At 50.7% G+C, this 15,563-nt stretch overlaps 1 protein-coding gene across 2 annotated transcripts in view; it reads right to left on the bottom strand.

The window, feature by feature from the left end:
* Positions 1 to 15,563, bottom strand: part of HEXA (hexosaminidase subunit alpha) — a 29,383-nt gene that overhangs the window by 10,970 nt on the left and 2,850 nt on the right. For both annotated transcript variants that reach the window (XM_048867863.2, XM_048867865.2), the window contains exons 2-7: positions 7,036 to 7,134; positions 5,962 to 6,027; positions 5,719 to 5,765; positions 5,045 to 5,155; positions 2,234 to 2,335; positions 557 to 689 (exon numbers count right to left, since the gene is read on the bottom strand). In XM_048867863.2, the coding sequence (XP_048723820.1) occupies positions 557 to 689; positions 2,234 to 2,335; positions 5,045 to 5,155; positions 5,719 to 5,765; positions 5,962 to 6,027; positions 7,036 to 7,134 (558 nt within the window). The remainder of the gene's footprint in view (positions 1 to 556; positions 690 to 2,233; positions 2,336 to 5,044; positions 5,156 to 5,718; positions 5,766 to 5,961; positions 6,028 to 7,035; positions 7,135 to 15,563) is intronic.

Below are 15,563 nucleotides of genomic sequence, written 5' to 3'. Positions count from 1 at the left end.
CCGAAGGAAAGCATAATACTAACTGACTGGAAGGACGTGGACTAGCCAAGATCTGGAATTCTCCTCCCCTGGCCTAAATCTTGTGTTCATTAATGGGCCTAGACTGGATTATGGCCCCCCACCCCATCCCCTCCCTTACAAATTCAGTGCTTGTGAAGCAGATTAGCAAGCAATGTTCTGAGACAGGCATGGAGCAGGTGTGTGCTGAGATGAGCTGAGGTGTATTGGCAGAGGCGTTGGGGGCCCAGGACTGGGATAGCAAGGATGCTGTAGGTCAGGAGTGAGGTACACAGTCGGGGGAGGACAGCACAAACAGCATCTCCCTGTACTATGCCTGGTTATATCCTCCCCTGAGTTCCTCAGACCCACCAGACAAGCGGACAGGATAGCTAAGAGCAAGTTACTGGCCAGGCCCAGGCTCTGACAAAGGGATGCACACACATCTAGCTGGATATCTGTGCTAAGACCTAGATCACTGAGACCCATCTTTGGGCACAACCCCAGAATCCCCAACCCACGCTTTGCTCTGGGGCCTAGGGCAGGCCCCGTTCCTTACCTGGGCCCCAAGAGTGGGTATGGCCAGGGGTGTCAAACTCCGAAATGACTCGGATCCCACGTAGCCTGGCGTACTCGATCACCAGCTTCACGTCGTTCAGCGTGTACACGTGGGTGACGGGATTGTAAGCTCCCTGGGAGGGCACAGGAATCACAGGTCCCTACTGCTCCAGTGTGCGCTCATTCAGACCCACCCCGCCTATCGTTAGCCATCGCCAATAGTCAGCTTCCCACTGCGCTGACAGGAAAGGCCCCGTGCCTGGCCCAAGCAACCTGTAATGACTGGAAAGCTTTGGTGCAGTGCACAGAGCTCTGCCTCCCTCCCACAACAGTACCAGCTGGGCAGCAGCCACTGCCAGCACCACTTCCCATTTGGAGCGGAGGAGTCTGGATAGACAACCCCTGCCGAGTAACTGGCTACACTTTATGTGCTCCCCCAGCAGGCCAGCGTGTGGTTGGGAATTCCTCCTGCCAGGCTGCAGCCCAGCCTGGGTTCCCAGGCTGACCAGCAAATTTCCAGGAACTGCATAAGTTCTTTCCTCACTTCTGTTCTGACTCAGTCACGTAAGAGCGAAGAAAGATGGGCAGCTGCCCCTGGGGGACCCAGATCTGTCCCCAGGGCTGCTAGCAAGGAAGCTCTTGCTCGTTACAGGTCACCAGTATTGCTCCTTACATTCTAGGGTGAAATTAGAGCAGGGGTTCTCAAACTTCATTGCACCGCGACCCCCTTCTGACAACAAAAATTACTACACGACGCCAGGAGGGGGACTGAAGCGTGAACCCACCCAAGCCCTAGCCCTGCCCCCCGGGTAGGGGGGAGGGCAAGCCAAACCCCAGGCCTTCAGTCCCAGGCAGGGGGCCTGTAATTTGAGCCCCGATGCCCAGGGCGGAAGCCATCGGGCTTCAGCTTCAGCCCTGGGCAATGGGTCTCAGGCTTCGGCCCCAGCAAGTCTAAGCCACCCCTGGTGACCCCATTAAAATGGGGTCGATACCCACTTTGGGGTCCCAACCCACAATTTGAGAACAGCTGAATTAGAGAATACGGCTCTTAACCTGAGACCAGTCATGCCAGCTAAAGTGCAGCACATGGCCAGGGTCTCTCCATTCGCAGCCCTGGACCTGTATTCCCTGCTATCCCAGCTCTGACCCCACACACATTGCCCGTGCACCTCAATCCTGCCCTAACCCGCCCCGCTATCCCAGCCCTGGATCCGTCAGACACCAACACTGCCAATTATGCTAAGTTATGCATGTTGCGATTCAGTGATGCAAATATTGTCCAAGGCCTGGACTGAGACCACTGGACTCATTTCATTTGTGATCCAGGCTTCTATTTCATACCTGATCTTTCCTTGCAACACAAAGCCAAAGAATGCATGATGCTGCAGTTTCTAACAGAGGGGGTACTAATAGAATCAGGTGCTGAGGGCAGCACAGAGGTTTGGCCTGATGGCATATGGGCTGAGGACCCCCTTTTACACAGAGAGCACACGCACAGAGATATCCATCAGGAGAGGACAAAGAATATGGGGCCAACTTCTCCTTTGCAGGACACAGGGGACTCCCACTGGCTTTAATCGGGGCCCCAGACATTAGTGGTGGGAGAACAGGACCCCTGGTGCTTGCTCTGAGAGCATGTCAGAGTTTAGGGTGCCACACAGGAAATGGGATGCGCTACCTTTCGGCTGAGCTCCGGGAAAGCTGCGCTCTCATACGGGAAGGAGGGGTCATCCACGATGTGCCAGTGAAATACGTTGAACTTGTTATAAGCCATGACGTCCTGGGGAGCCATAAGAGAGCAACAGGATTCAGACAAACACACCCACGCCCTACTCTGGCAGCTCAGCCAGCCTGCTTTCGCACACCCTTCTATGCCAAAGTGGCCTCCCAATGGGGATCAGCATACCCAGGGCTATTCCCTCTCGACTTACATTTGGAACAAACTCCAATCACAAAGACAGGCTCATACACACACACAAGCCCTTCCGGCTCCCTCTGGGATCTGAGAGTCACGGGGGATATACCCATTGTCACTAGTAAGAGGTTCTGCAGGTCAAGGGCTGCCCTTGACACTTGTGAAACTGCCACAGGATCTGCACAGGAAGAACTGATGGAACAGAACTGTGTTGCCAATGCAAGGGAATCCTGCACTAGGCCGTTTACCTTGGCTTGGCAGGGCTACAAGCACAGTACAGCCTGGGTTTTGTCAGTTAGGTTGGCAACTAAGACTCCAAGCACAAAGGGGGCACACCAGTAAGGGCCATTTTTCAGAGCCAAACACCAATGTGAGGAGTGGCTGGAAATATTCTATTTCAGACTAATGCTCTGGGGTTCCTTGCTAAGGGACAGAGTTAAACAGACCTTCCCACGGCTCCTTACGTTTCTCCAAGCCCTAGATCACTCTCTCCTTCCCTGTCATTTTCAGAATCAAAGACTCAAAGGGCAGAAGGGACCATTATATCATCTGATCTGACCTCCTGAATAGCACAGGCCAGGAAATTTCACCCAGTTACTCCTGAAGCGAGCCCAACAAGTTTAATCCCTCTTCTCCCTTTATTTCAGTTAAGTTGGGAATCATTTGAAGAGACACTAGTCCATCTCAAGACTGCCCCACACTTGTTCCTGAGTAACAGCCGTGTTAGTCTGTATTAGCAAAAAGAAAAGGAGTACTTGTGGCACCTTAGAGACTAACCAATTTATTTGAGCATAAGCTTTCGTGAGCTACAGCTCACTTCATCGGATGCATACTGTGGAAAGTGTAGAAAATCTTACACTTGTTCCTGTAAACCGAGCTTGTCCTGCTCTATGAACTGCTTTGCATTTGGTTCTATGAAAGGGACACCAGCATCATGAGAGGGGTGAGAGAGATTAGGCCCAAGGAGATGAACGAGTCTCTCATTTACAAAGATCCTGTAAACAAGGCCAAATAAAGAAATACCCTAGGCACTGCACAGACAGGCCCCAGGGGTACTCCCTTTGTACAGTAAGTCCTCACTTAAAGTCATCCCAGTTAACACTGTTTCGTTATTAGGTTGCTGATCTATTAGAGAACATATTTGTTTAAAGTCGCGCAACGTTCTGTTATAAGGTTGTTTGGCTCGCCTCACTCCACCCGCCTACCTGGTGCTCCTGCCGGGGAGCAGGGTCGGGGTACGGGGGCTTGCCCCATTCCGCCCGCCCAGTGCTCCTGCCAGGGAGAGGGGTCGGGGCATGGGGGCTTGCCCTGCTCTGCCCACCTAGCATTCCAACCAGGGAGCAGGGTTGGGGAGTGGGAGCTTACCCCGTTCTGCCCACCTAGCGTTCCAGCTGGGAAGCAGGGTCAGAGTGCAGGGACTTATCCCACTCTGCCTGCCCAGCGTTCCAGCTGGGGAGTGGGCAAGCCCCCAACCCCTGGCAGGAGCGCCAGCCAGGCAGAGTGGGGCAAGCCCCCGCGCCCCGACCCCACTATGCCCTGCCTCAACCAAGCTTCATAATCATCATTGGTGAATACAGTATTAAATAGTTTGAACTTATACTATATATGTATATAATGTCTTTTGTGTGGTGAAAAAAAATTCTCTGGAACCTAACCCCCTCCCCCTTTACATTAATTCTTGTGGGGAAACTGGATTCACTTAACATCATTTCACTTAAAGTAGCATTTTTCAGGAACATAACTACAACGTTAAGCGAGGAGTTATTGTACAGAAAAGGGAAACCATGGGGAGGCAGGGGAGGCCCCTTCATTAGACACACTGGTTTATAGTCCTTTACTCCCTGGGGCTGGCAGGAAATGCCAGTGCTCCCCAGCGGGGATGGGGGAGACTTGGGGAAAAGATACCAGAAGCATAATTCCAAGGGACTATCTGCAAGGATTCCATCACCACCCTCTGGCCCCGTTCTTCCTGGAAAAGCCACTGTGGCTTGCTCCAAGTGCAGTGGGCTAGTGTTCCTACTGCCTAGAGAAAAGGCCAGCTTTGAGGGTAGTGGGAGGGTCTGTGGGGCTCTCTCTCTTTCTCCAGTTCATCTGCACAGAGAATGAAAACAGTCCAAATGAGTCAGCTGTGAGTTCCCCAGGGAGTGAACCCACAAGGGGCCTAAGGAGAACAGCAAACTAGAAGGGGTGTGGGGCATTAGGAGCATTTGTCCTTGGTTTAGATCCGCCACCACCCAACCCCCTTCCGACAGCCCCTCTCTCCACTACAGCTGAAACCCATCAGACAGCTTCACTCTGTGAGCTCCTCTCCTCGCCCTTGAGCGTTGCCATGGTGCTTTACCTATTCCCAGCTGTAAGGGCTGGCCCTGGTTGGGAGGCACTATCTGACCCTGTAGCACCATCAAACATGTCTGCAGAGCCAATGCAGTGCCCAGGCCCAGAGGCCCTCAGGAAGCCCCCAGCTGACCTGCAGAAGGGAACAGCTAGCCAGACTGCTCTGCCTACAATGCCACATCAAAGGCTGGCAAGCCTGCCAGCAAGGCAGGACATGTGCTTGAGCACCCGGGCACACACCAGAGTCTCTAGGATGGCTCTCACAGGCAGGTAGTGGCGAGATGTGTCCAGCAGCAGGCCCCGGTGAGCAAAGCGGGGAAAGTCCACAATGTCCGTCTTGTTGAGGTAGAACTGCAAGAAAGGGCATGCAGTAGATGAACAGCCCCCTCAGGGAAGGCCCAGAGCAAATATACAGACACCATAACATCATCAGGAGAGTGCTTTCTACAGCAGGGTTAGCTGCCTCCCCAGGCAGAGATCTGCACCTCCCTGGGGCACAGGACGGCTGGGCAGGAGTGCCTTCATTAGCCTGCAGATGGCACTGTGCAGAAGCCAGCCAGAAGAATCAGTACAAAGTTCCAGGACATGGCTCCCTCCTGCCAGGGGCTGGGCACTATTCAGAGCCTTATATTGCCAAAGCATGAGGTCCCCAGCCCTACTTGCACTACCTCATTGGTGCCCCAGGAGTCCACTTGGGTCCCCGGTTTAAAAACTCCCCCTTGAAGCCCCAGTCTTTGAGGCGGAAGGCCCAAGAGAATTCTCTTTGCAGTCCATCCACAGCGTGGCCACATTTAGCAGCTAAGCAATACTTCCCCCATGAGGCAGAGCAGGGCAGGGCTTCCCCACTAGAGTTTGCACCCATCACCCTGCACTGCATCAATGCCTCCCTCCAGCTCAGCAAGTGTCACACTCACCGTCCCGTCCTCATCTCTCCAGATGAGCTGGCTGAAGGTCTCCAGGCCTGTGGGAAGCAGACAGACAGAGCTAGGCTTTGGGTATGGATTCCTCCCAAACAAGAGCCCAATTAACAAAGCAAGCTAGAACACACTGGAACAGGGAGATGCTCCATCCAATGGGCCTGGGAGAAGAGGCAGCAGCAAGGCTCAGCAGAAAGCACTAATGGGGACAGACACCCCAAATGGCAAATGCAGCCTCACCTCGGAGAGCTCCCCAGACACTCTCTGAAGACAGCAGCGAAAGGTCCTCTGAAGTAGACAGCTTGTCTGAAACACAGCATCATACAGGATGTTAGCACCTCTAGCACAGCCCTCCCCAGCTGGGTGAACCCCACTGCAAATTATTACAGCTCCAGGACCTGGATTGAGCCGGGCACTGCCAAGTTTTAGATAGTTTAAAGAGGAATATTTCACCAGGAACCCTTGCTCCCACCCAGGGTCCAATCCACACTGCTTGCCTAGCTTAATGCCTTTGGCACTCTTGGGTCACTTCAACAATAACTGGTGTACACCAACAGATGAGAGACTGAAAGGTGGACTTCTGAAATAATGGAAGATGGGTGGGAGCCAGATATAATCAACCCCTTCCTTAGCCTTCCCATTTATACAGTCTCTGGTGAAAATGTTTAAAGAAAGAACAGGGCAACAGTAAACTTGACGTTTGTATGGAAAGCAGCATAGCCTAGCAAATAAAGCACTAGAGAGGGGGTCAGGAGACCTGGGTTCTACTCCTGGTTCTGCACTGGCCTGCTGGGAGATCTTGGGCCAGTAGTCACGTCCCCACCTATGCCTAGGTTTCCCCAAATGTAAAATGGAAATCATGATACTGCCCTCCTTTGTAGAGGGCTTGGAGATCTAGGGATAGAGAGTACTATATATTCCTGACAATTGTAGGCCCAGAACCAGCCCCACACTCCCTCAGAGCCACTTGCTCGCCAGTGAGGCAGGACTCAAGATCCTAGGTATAACAGACAGAGCACTGAAGTTTTCCACAGCAGTGACTCAGTGGTGGGCCCAGCACTGTGGGTTCCAGGGAACAGGAGACTCCCTGGTTAAGTGTCTCATTGACAGCTGCCAGAAGTCATTACTCCCTAAAAGAGGGCACATTCTGTACAGCCGGGTACACCCTGCATTTGTTGCACTGCATCCAGGGCTTCCTGGCAGTGCTGTCTGGCTGCAGCATATCACCTCCTCATGTAAAGTGGGCCTAGATCTTTGGTCCTGATCATTGCTACCCAACCAGCAGTTCTTGCTTTGTGACGGACTGATGCTTACAGCTCTCCACAGAGTCCATGTCGGGAAAGCCATCACAATGCGGCGTGGCAACAGAGACCAGCAACTCAGCGCAAAGAGGCTCCCAGGGTCGCGTATCCTCTGCAACACACACAGAATATGGATTAACCAAACACCGACTCAGCACACTCTGCCTCCCAAGCCAAGCTTTGCAGGGTACCTGCTGTCCATTAAGTGATGGAAGTGCTGACTGATCACTGCTCACATGTGTGGTAGGGGTGGCTTTTAACTACAGGCTGGGGCTAAGGAAGGTTGGAAGGGCTGTCAGGGCAGAGTGAACTAGGGTCTGGAAGAGAGGTCCTGTAGAGAAACTCTACGAACAGCCTAGTTAAAGCAACAAACTTAGACTGAGCTGAATGTCATGTTACTGTTGCTTCAATTGCCAATAAAAGAACTGCCCCAGCAAGTGGGACAAATGCAGGTATTAATCCAGAGAGAGGCAAGGACTCTGCCTGTTCATAGAGCCATAAAGGTCAAGAGACAGGGGCTTCGTCAGACCACAGGGGACAGTGAGTTCCAAAGTCAAAGGCCTGTCCTGGAAGACAAAGACAAAGCAAACAAGCAACCCAGCCAACCCTTTGCTAGGCTGCTGCCTAATTCTCTCATTCCAGGACAACAGTAACATGAGTAATGTGTGTTGCCTCTCGAACCCTAACCCAGACACCTGGAAGAACAGCCTGATGTAGCAGAATCTGATAAGCACTGTCTTGGACATGATGGGAGAATCAGCAACGGGACCAATAACTAACAAACCACCTGAGCAGAAAGTGCCACTCTCACCAGTGCCGTCTGCCCCCAGCGCTAGAGAGGCCAAAGGACAGGCTGGTTAGACTGATTAGTGGCAGCTAAGGGAGATCAGAGTCCACATTATCACCAACTCACACAGAACTTTGGATAGCAGAACCCTGTTTGGAAAGCGAAGAGGTGAGGTCATGTTTTATTAGACAGTCTCAGGGGCTGCAGGGCTTCAGGGTACTTGGATGGAGACAGAGGCCCCAAGGCATTCCTCCCCATTTCCAAACACTGTGGGGGAAGATGATGATGCATCTCAGAGTGCATCAAGAGGCTTATGTAATGTAATCTTATCACCAGGCCCCAATCCAATTAAATTAGCAGAGAGAGTCCCCACTGATCAGGCCCCCTCGTGCGGCCAAGGCAGCAACAGGTTCAGAGGAGAATAAGCCAAGCCAAGTTAAAGAGTGGAAAGGATACAGTGGCACTTGGTGGCTCACCAGGTGAAAGCCCTAGTCACTCCTTCCTGCAAACCAGAGCCCAGTTTTGATTTGGGGTAGGATTTTCCAAAGTACCCATTATCAGCCTAACTCTGCTCCACCTTGGAGTCCCTCGGCAAAAACACTCACTGACTCCAATGGGAGCAGCTAGGCCAAGGAGGGCGAGGGGTGGGACTGTCCAAAGCAATTTCAAGGATGATTAATTGAGGGGCAGTAATGTAAAGCCACCACTGGGAACCATGGTCAGCTATGTCCAGTCTCAGCTCAGAAAGAGCTCAGATCTAAAGTAGCAAGAGGTGTTGCCTACCAGGCCCAATGGCACCTGCTCATACTTTGTCCACTTTAACCAGCACCATTAGCTACTCCCCTCCCTGAGGATTAATACTCAAGGGGGGAACCAGTGCCAACACACTTTGGCTGAAGATGAAGGGCCCAACATGCTAAAGGATCCAAATGAGAGTGCACACAGTTACAGAGACTAAGACTTCCCAAGGGCTCTGGCCCACCAAGTATTCAGATGGCATGAGGGACCATGTGCTATGAGCTAAAGTTTGCAGAGTGGTTCTAAGGAACCACAAAAAATATTTCCATGACAGATTGTAGGATATGGGGAAGGAGGAAGGGATGGGTAGCAAGCCTTTTAATTCAACTCCCAAATACAGAGAGGTCAGTAACAAAGGCTGCCACATTGCCCATGCTCGGCAAAGCAGAAAACCCAGATCCCATAGTGTATCAGGGATAGAAATGTCCCTTTCTCACAACCCCACTACTGGAGGGAGTGACACAGCAACAGCCACCACTAAATTGAAGAGGTAGGGCCTTGACTCACCCCAGGACTCTTCCCAAGACCAAGAGAAACAAGGGACAGCATTTCCCAGCTTGGTCAAGTGGAGACTCGAGTCAGGAGAATAAGGGATTTTTTTAGATGACTTCTTTATGAGTAGGCAGAGGAAGGCCAATAGTGCAGGATATAAACAGCTCTCTCCAAGTGCAGAACAATAGCTGTGGTTCTTCTCTTGCAAGGCTGATCCAATAAGGGCAGGATTGTTTCTAATGCAAAGGCCTTTCAGAATTTTCCATCAGGCACCAGCTGTTCTTTAAGCAGCATCGCCAGGAAGCAATGGAGTTGTCTGCTCAATGATGAACTGAGAGCTGGCAAAGCACCCACTAGCCAAATAGCCCATACGATTTTAACCTGTCCCAGAGAGAAAGAGAAGAACACTGCCCCAGCTCTCCAAGGAGCATGCGAAGGGAATGCTATATGCAACAGAAGTGGGTTTTGTAAGGAAAGCACTGAGCCTTGATAGAATCTCCCCCGACAATCTTGCCCCATGCTAACCGGCCCAGTGAGATCTAGCAACCAACCCCAATGAACGCAGATAATCCTCTAATACAAAGAGTGCAGTGAGCATCAGCAGAGCAAAGTGCACCCATATGCCTTTGATGGAGGGCCATCCCCAGGATGGGACGAGATCCACAGCCAGCAAGGAATTTAATGGGGCAACAATAACCAAGCAGGGCCCGCAACTAAGTCCCACCCAGCCAGCCCCATGGATCTTAGCTAGAAAGAGTATGTTTGACTATCAGAGAGCAAGCAAGTAGCAGAGCAACCACACCCCTTGGAAAAACATAGATAAAGCAGGCATCCAGAGGGAAGGGGACATGCTCGCCATTTGAGCTGAGACATAGAGACGATCACATAATAACCCTGTTGGCCAAGGATCCAGGCTAAGAGCAGTGCCAGGAAGTTGTTATATGAGCCAGCTATTGTCTGGGATTGGAACACAAGCAAGAGTCTTAAAAAAAACCCCACAATCACAGCAAATTAGGGTCAGTGAAGCATCAAGGGTGTTTGGAGCTGGGAGCGCAGACTTGAGTTCCCAACAGGGTCCTGACACCTGCATTGGCCACACCTGATTTCCAGGAGTTTAAGATGTTGGGGTTCTGACTAACTAGACAACTGCCTAGGGGAGGCAACCTAGGGACAGAGGATGTGGAAAAAGCTAATGTACTCAATGCTTTTTTTGACAATGTCTTCACAAATAAGGTCAGCTCCCAGACTATTGCACTGGGCAGCACAGTATGGGGAGGAGGTGACCAGCCCTCTGTGGAGAAAGAAGTGGTTCAGGACTATTTAGAAAAGCTGGACATGCACAAGACCATGGGGCCGGATGCACTGCATCCAAGAGTGCTAAAGGAGTTGGTGGATGTGATTGCAGAGCCATTGGCCATTATCTTTGAAAACTCATGGCGATCGGAGGAGGTCCCGGATGACCTGAAAAAGGCTAATGTAGTGCCCATCTTTAAAAAAGGGAAGAAGAAGGATTCAGGGAACTACTGGCCAGTCAGCCTCACCTCAGTCCCTGGAAAAATCATGGAGCAGGTCCTCAAGGAATCAATTCTGAAGCACTTAGAGGATAGGAAAGTGATCAGGAGCAGTCAGCATAGATTCACCAAGGGCAAGTCATGCCTGACTAACTAATTGCCTTCTATGATGAGATAACTGGCTCTGTGGATGAGGGGAAAGCAGTGGACGTGTTATTCCTTGACTTTAGCAAAGCTTTTGACACGGTCTCCCACAGTATTCTTGCCAGCAAGTTAAAGAAGTATGGGCTGGATGAATGGACTATAAGGTGAATAGAAAGCTGGCTAGATAATCGGGCTCAACGGGTAGTGATCAAATGCTCCATGTCTGGTTGGCAGCCAGTATCAAGTGGAGTGCCCCAAGGGTCGATTCTGGGGCCAGTTTTATTCAGTATCTTCATTAATGATCTGGAGGATGGCATGGATTCCACCCTCAGCAAGTGTGCAGATGACACTAAACTGGGAGGAGTGGTAGATACGCTGGAGGGTAGGGATAGGATACAGAGGGACCTAGACAAATTAGAGGGGATTGGGCCAAAAGAAATCTGATGAGGTTCAACAAGGACAAGTGCAGAGTCCTACACTTAGGACAGAAGAATTCCATGCACTGCTACAGACTAGGGACCGAGTGGCTAGGCAGCTGTTCTGCAGAAAAGGACCTAGGGGTTACAGTGGATGAGAAGCTGGATATGAGTCAACAGTGTGCCCTTGTTGCCAAGAAGGCTAACAGCATTTTGGGCTGTATAAGTAGGAGCATTGCTAACAGATCGAGGGACGTGATCATTCCCCTCTATTCGGCATTGGTGAGGCCTCATCTGGAGTACTGTATCCAGTTTTGGGCCCCACACTACAAGAAGGATGTGGAAAAATTGGAAAGAGTCCAGCGGAGGGCAACAAAAATGATTAGGGGGCTGGAGCACATGACATATGAGAGTCTGAGGGAACTGGGATTATTTAGTCTGCAGAAGAGAAGAATGAGGGGAGATTTGATAGTTGCTTTCAACTACCTAAAAGGGCGTTCCAAAGAGGATGGATCTAGGCTGTTCTCAGTGGTAGCAGATGACAGAATAATGGCCTCAAATTGCAGCGGGGGAGGTTTAGGTTGGATATTAGGAAAAACTTTTTCAAGGGGAGGGTGGTGACGCACTGGAATGGGTTACCTAAGGAGGTGGTGGAATCTCCCTCCTTCGAGGTTTTTAAGCTCAGGCTCGACAAAGCCCTGGCTGAGATAATTTAGTTGGGGATTGCTCCTGCTTTGAGCAGGGGGTTGGACTGATATTCTATGATTCTCTCTCACCAACTGACACCATGACAGCTGCAATCAGCTAAAGCACTTTGAGCTATCAGCCTTCTGTGTGGATGGGAGAGTACTGCTGGGAGGGTGTTCTCAGTGTCAATGTGAAACAAAAAGAACGAGGAGTACTTGTGGCAGCTTAGAGACTAACAAATTTATTTGAGCTTAAGCTTTCATGGGCTAAAGCCCACTTCATCAGATGCATGCAGTGGAAAATACAGTGTGAAAATACAGTGTGAAACAACACCTCCATCTGCCAGAGGCCAGGTTTAGTAACCAGGTGGTCAGGCTGCGAAGTTTATTTGTTTGAACGGGCTCTTTCAAGAAGGGCAAGAGGAGGCTGAGTAGATGGGAATATTTTGCAGAGCTCAGAGGGGTTTAGTTTGTGGGCACTGGATGCTCACTCCAAACACAAACAACCCAGACCAACTAGATCAGAGTTTTGCATGGGCACATTTTGAATAAGTAGCTAATCCACACTGAAGTCTCCCCAACTCTCTGAAATACGGTCACAATGCTCCTTTCTAACTGGAACTCCAATTCAACCTAGTTCAATGGAATACAATATATCCTTCCATATATTGCTTGGATTTTTCCCTTTTCTCTGTTATACCTAACAAAACCTTGCTATAAGATTTTTTTTTTTAAACCAACACAATTAGACAAGTCACAAGGGAAGTAATTTGAGCCCTGCATGAGCCGCTGTACTTTGGAAAGAATGCAAGCACATGTTGAAGCTGAGGAGGAAGATGTGGGCATACAGAATCACGAGTCCAAGCACTAAGAAATGTTCCAAGTGATTTGATGGTCATGTTTTCCTGCTGGCATAGATGGTGAAGTGTGAATACTAGTTTTATTCTTTGTTTGCAGTGTAGTTGTAGCCATGTTAGTCCAAGGATATTAGCAAGACAAGGTGGTTGATGTAAGATCTTTTATTGGACCAACTTCTATTGGTGAAAGAGATGAGATTTTGAGCCACAGAGAGCTCTTCTTCAGGTCTGGGAAAGGTCACACAGTATCACAGCTAAATACAAGGTGGAACAGATTGTTTAGCATAAGTAGTTAACTCATATTCTAAGAGACCATTCCACGTAAGTTTATATTTCTAGCAACACCTAGAAATGTGGGGTCCCTTCAGATCTTAAATCAAAAGTTTCCCACTGCTATTTAAAGGGTCAGATTTGGGAGTGAACCACTTGTTTATTTTCCTGTCTGGTCAAACCCCAGCTCTATTCACCTGCAATAAGGAGCATTCACGGCAGATTGTGCAGAGTGAATTCTAATACTACCAATTCCCTTCTTTCCTTGTCCACTTTGATCAATGGTGAAATGGTTCAAGTTATTAGGCATGTGATTTACTGTTTATTTTTGATTAATGGGATGCATTTTGTGTTTCTCAGAGCTATTGCTTCAGGCTGTCTTCAGACTTATCCAAACATTACAGCCTCAGTGTACATTGGGTTCACAGCCTTATGACAATAATGGCTAGGGGAATATTTTTAAATGGAAGTTTAGATTCTGGAGGACATGACTGCAGCCACCATGAAAAGGTACCGGCTCACTGGGAAGTCATGAGCCATCCCACACCAAGTTTCCACCCTTCAGTACTTGACCTTGTAGCATGAACCCAGGAGTAAGTCATGTTCCCTTCCTGCCAGGATAGAAAAACCTTGCTTTTTGTCTTGGGGACAGGGGTGCTTGACAATTTCCCCTGCCAAAGCAGGTGCTCCTGGATGGAGAGAATGTGCTGAGGATAGAGATGCATTTGTGAGAGGGTAACACGTGGAGGGGTATCCTTCCAACTACTCTTCAAACAGCGAGCAGCATGTTCAGGGCCAGGGCCATGCTAGAAAGAGCTAAGACAGTGGAGAAAACCAAAGCTGGTGCAGTTACAGCAGCAGAAGCCCACCACAAGGGAGAGAGGGGGAAGCAAGGTAAAGAGTAGAACCCCGATGCCATGGACAGGATTTGAAGAGAAGGAAAGAAACCAAGACACCCAAGGAGAAAGCGACAGAGAACGTACTCACATTTAGAACCCTCCCAGAGAGTGAAGTGAGGCAGCTGATTCCTTACTGCCTCTGCACTGAGAGCATGAAGGCTTGGAACTGACCCAACTTCTTTTAATAAGAGACTAGACCAGTAGTCCGCAAACTGTTGAGGGTCACTCCCCCCACCCCTGTTTGCGTCCACCTGCCCAGGGGGATGGGTGGGGGGGACGCAGACAGGGGTAATGGGGCCGAGGCTGGGGCCAGAGCTGAGATGGGTCTTGGGCTGGGAGCGGGGCGAGAGGCCAAGGCTGGGCGTGGGAGCGGAGCTGTAGCTGGGCGGCTGTGGGGGCCGGCAACCAGGCCCACAGCCAGGTGCGCTCCACTCTCGCCCCAGCCTTGGCCCTGAACTGGGAACAGAACCGTGGCCAGTGGCTGAGGGCGAAGCTGTGCCGAGGCTGGGGACAAGGACAGGAGCTGGGGAGGTGGTTGGGGGCAGGACTGGAGCAGAGCTGGGAGGGGCTGGGTGGTGCTCCCTCCCTGCCCCCCATGGGGGCTGGCCCAGGCCCACCACACCCTCTCCCCAACGTTTCTCCACACCCCCTATGGGGCCTGTCCCACACTTTGGGGACCTCTGAACTAGACACATTCTCCTGCAGTGAATGCCCTCCTGCATTTGCAACAGTAATGAACTCCAGTAAGGGGCAATCCTCCAAGCACTGACCTTGGATTACAAGCACAGTTACCAGAATTGTAGGCCCCACACCCTCTATGCCTAGGTTACCATCACACCCTGTGAACACCAAAGGGGGTGGGGTGGAATAAAATAAGTGCCACTTTCATCTTCAGAGCAGGAACATGGGCTAGTAGTTGAAGTACTCGCGTGGAGGACTGCTCTGGATTCTGTTCCCATACTTATAAACAGTTATGAGTTTGGGCAATTAACTTACGTCCAGATCCTCAAAGGCATTTAAGCACCTAACTCCCATTGACTTGGAGTTAGGCACCTAAATGCCTTTGAGGATCTGGCCTGTCAGCTCTGCCTGTTTCTCCATCTGTAGAATGGGGGTTACATTTCCCTGACACCCGAGCGGGCAGTACAGGTTAATTCATTGATATTTATGAAGCACCTTGATGCCCATGCACAAAAGGGAGGAATGTAATTCAGAACAGAACACACAGGCCAATTCAGCAGCCTCATCCCATACAGATGAGAGCTCAATGAGTGTTCATGTGATTTCCATATTTAATCAAGTATGGTCAATTTATCACCACTCTTAGAATTAAGACTGGATTGCCAATGAAAATGGGATCTAGGGGGTGGGCAAACTTTTTGGTTCGAGGGCAGGCCCCCAAACAGCCTGGCCCCCATCCCCTCCCACTTCCCACCCCCCTCAGAACCCCCCTGCTCTTTGTCCCTTGACCGCCCCCTCCTGGGACTCCCCACTCCCTAACTACCCCCCCAGGGCCCCACCCCCCATCCAACCACCCTCTGCTCCCCATCCCCTGACTGCCCCCCCGAACCTCTGCCCCATCCAACCACTCCCTGTCCTCTGACTGCCCCCTGGGATCTCCTGCTACTTATCCAACCCCCCTGCCCCTGTTCCCTTACCATGCTGCTCAGAGCAGAAGGAC

The sequence above is a fragment of the Caretta caretta genome, chromosome 10 (assembly GCF_965140235.1).
Source record: "Caretta caretta isolate rCarCar2 chromosome 10, rCarCar1.hap1, whole genome shotgun sequence".
NCBI lineage: Eukaryota > Metazoa > Chordata > Testudines > Cheloniidae > Caretta > Caretta caretta.
The sequence above is the reverse complement of the archived record's forward strand: the minus strand, read 5'-3'. Positions and strand labels throughout refer to the sequence as shown.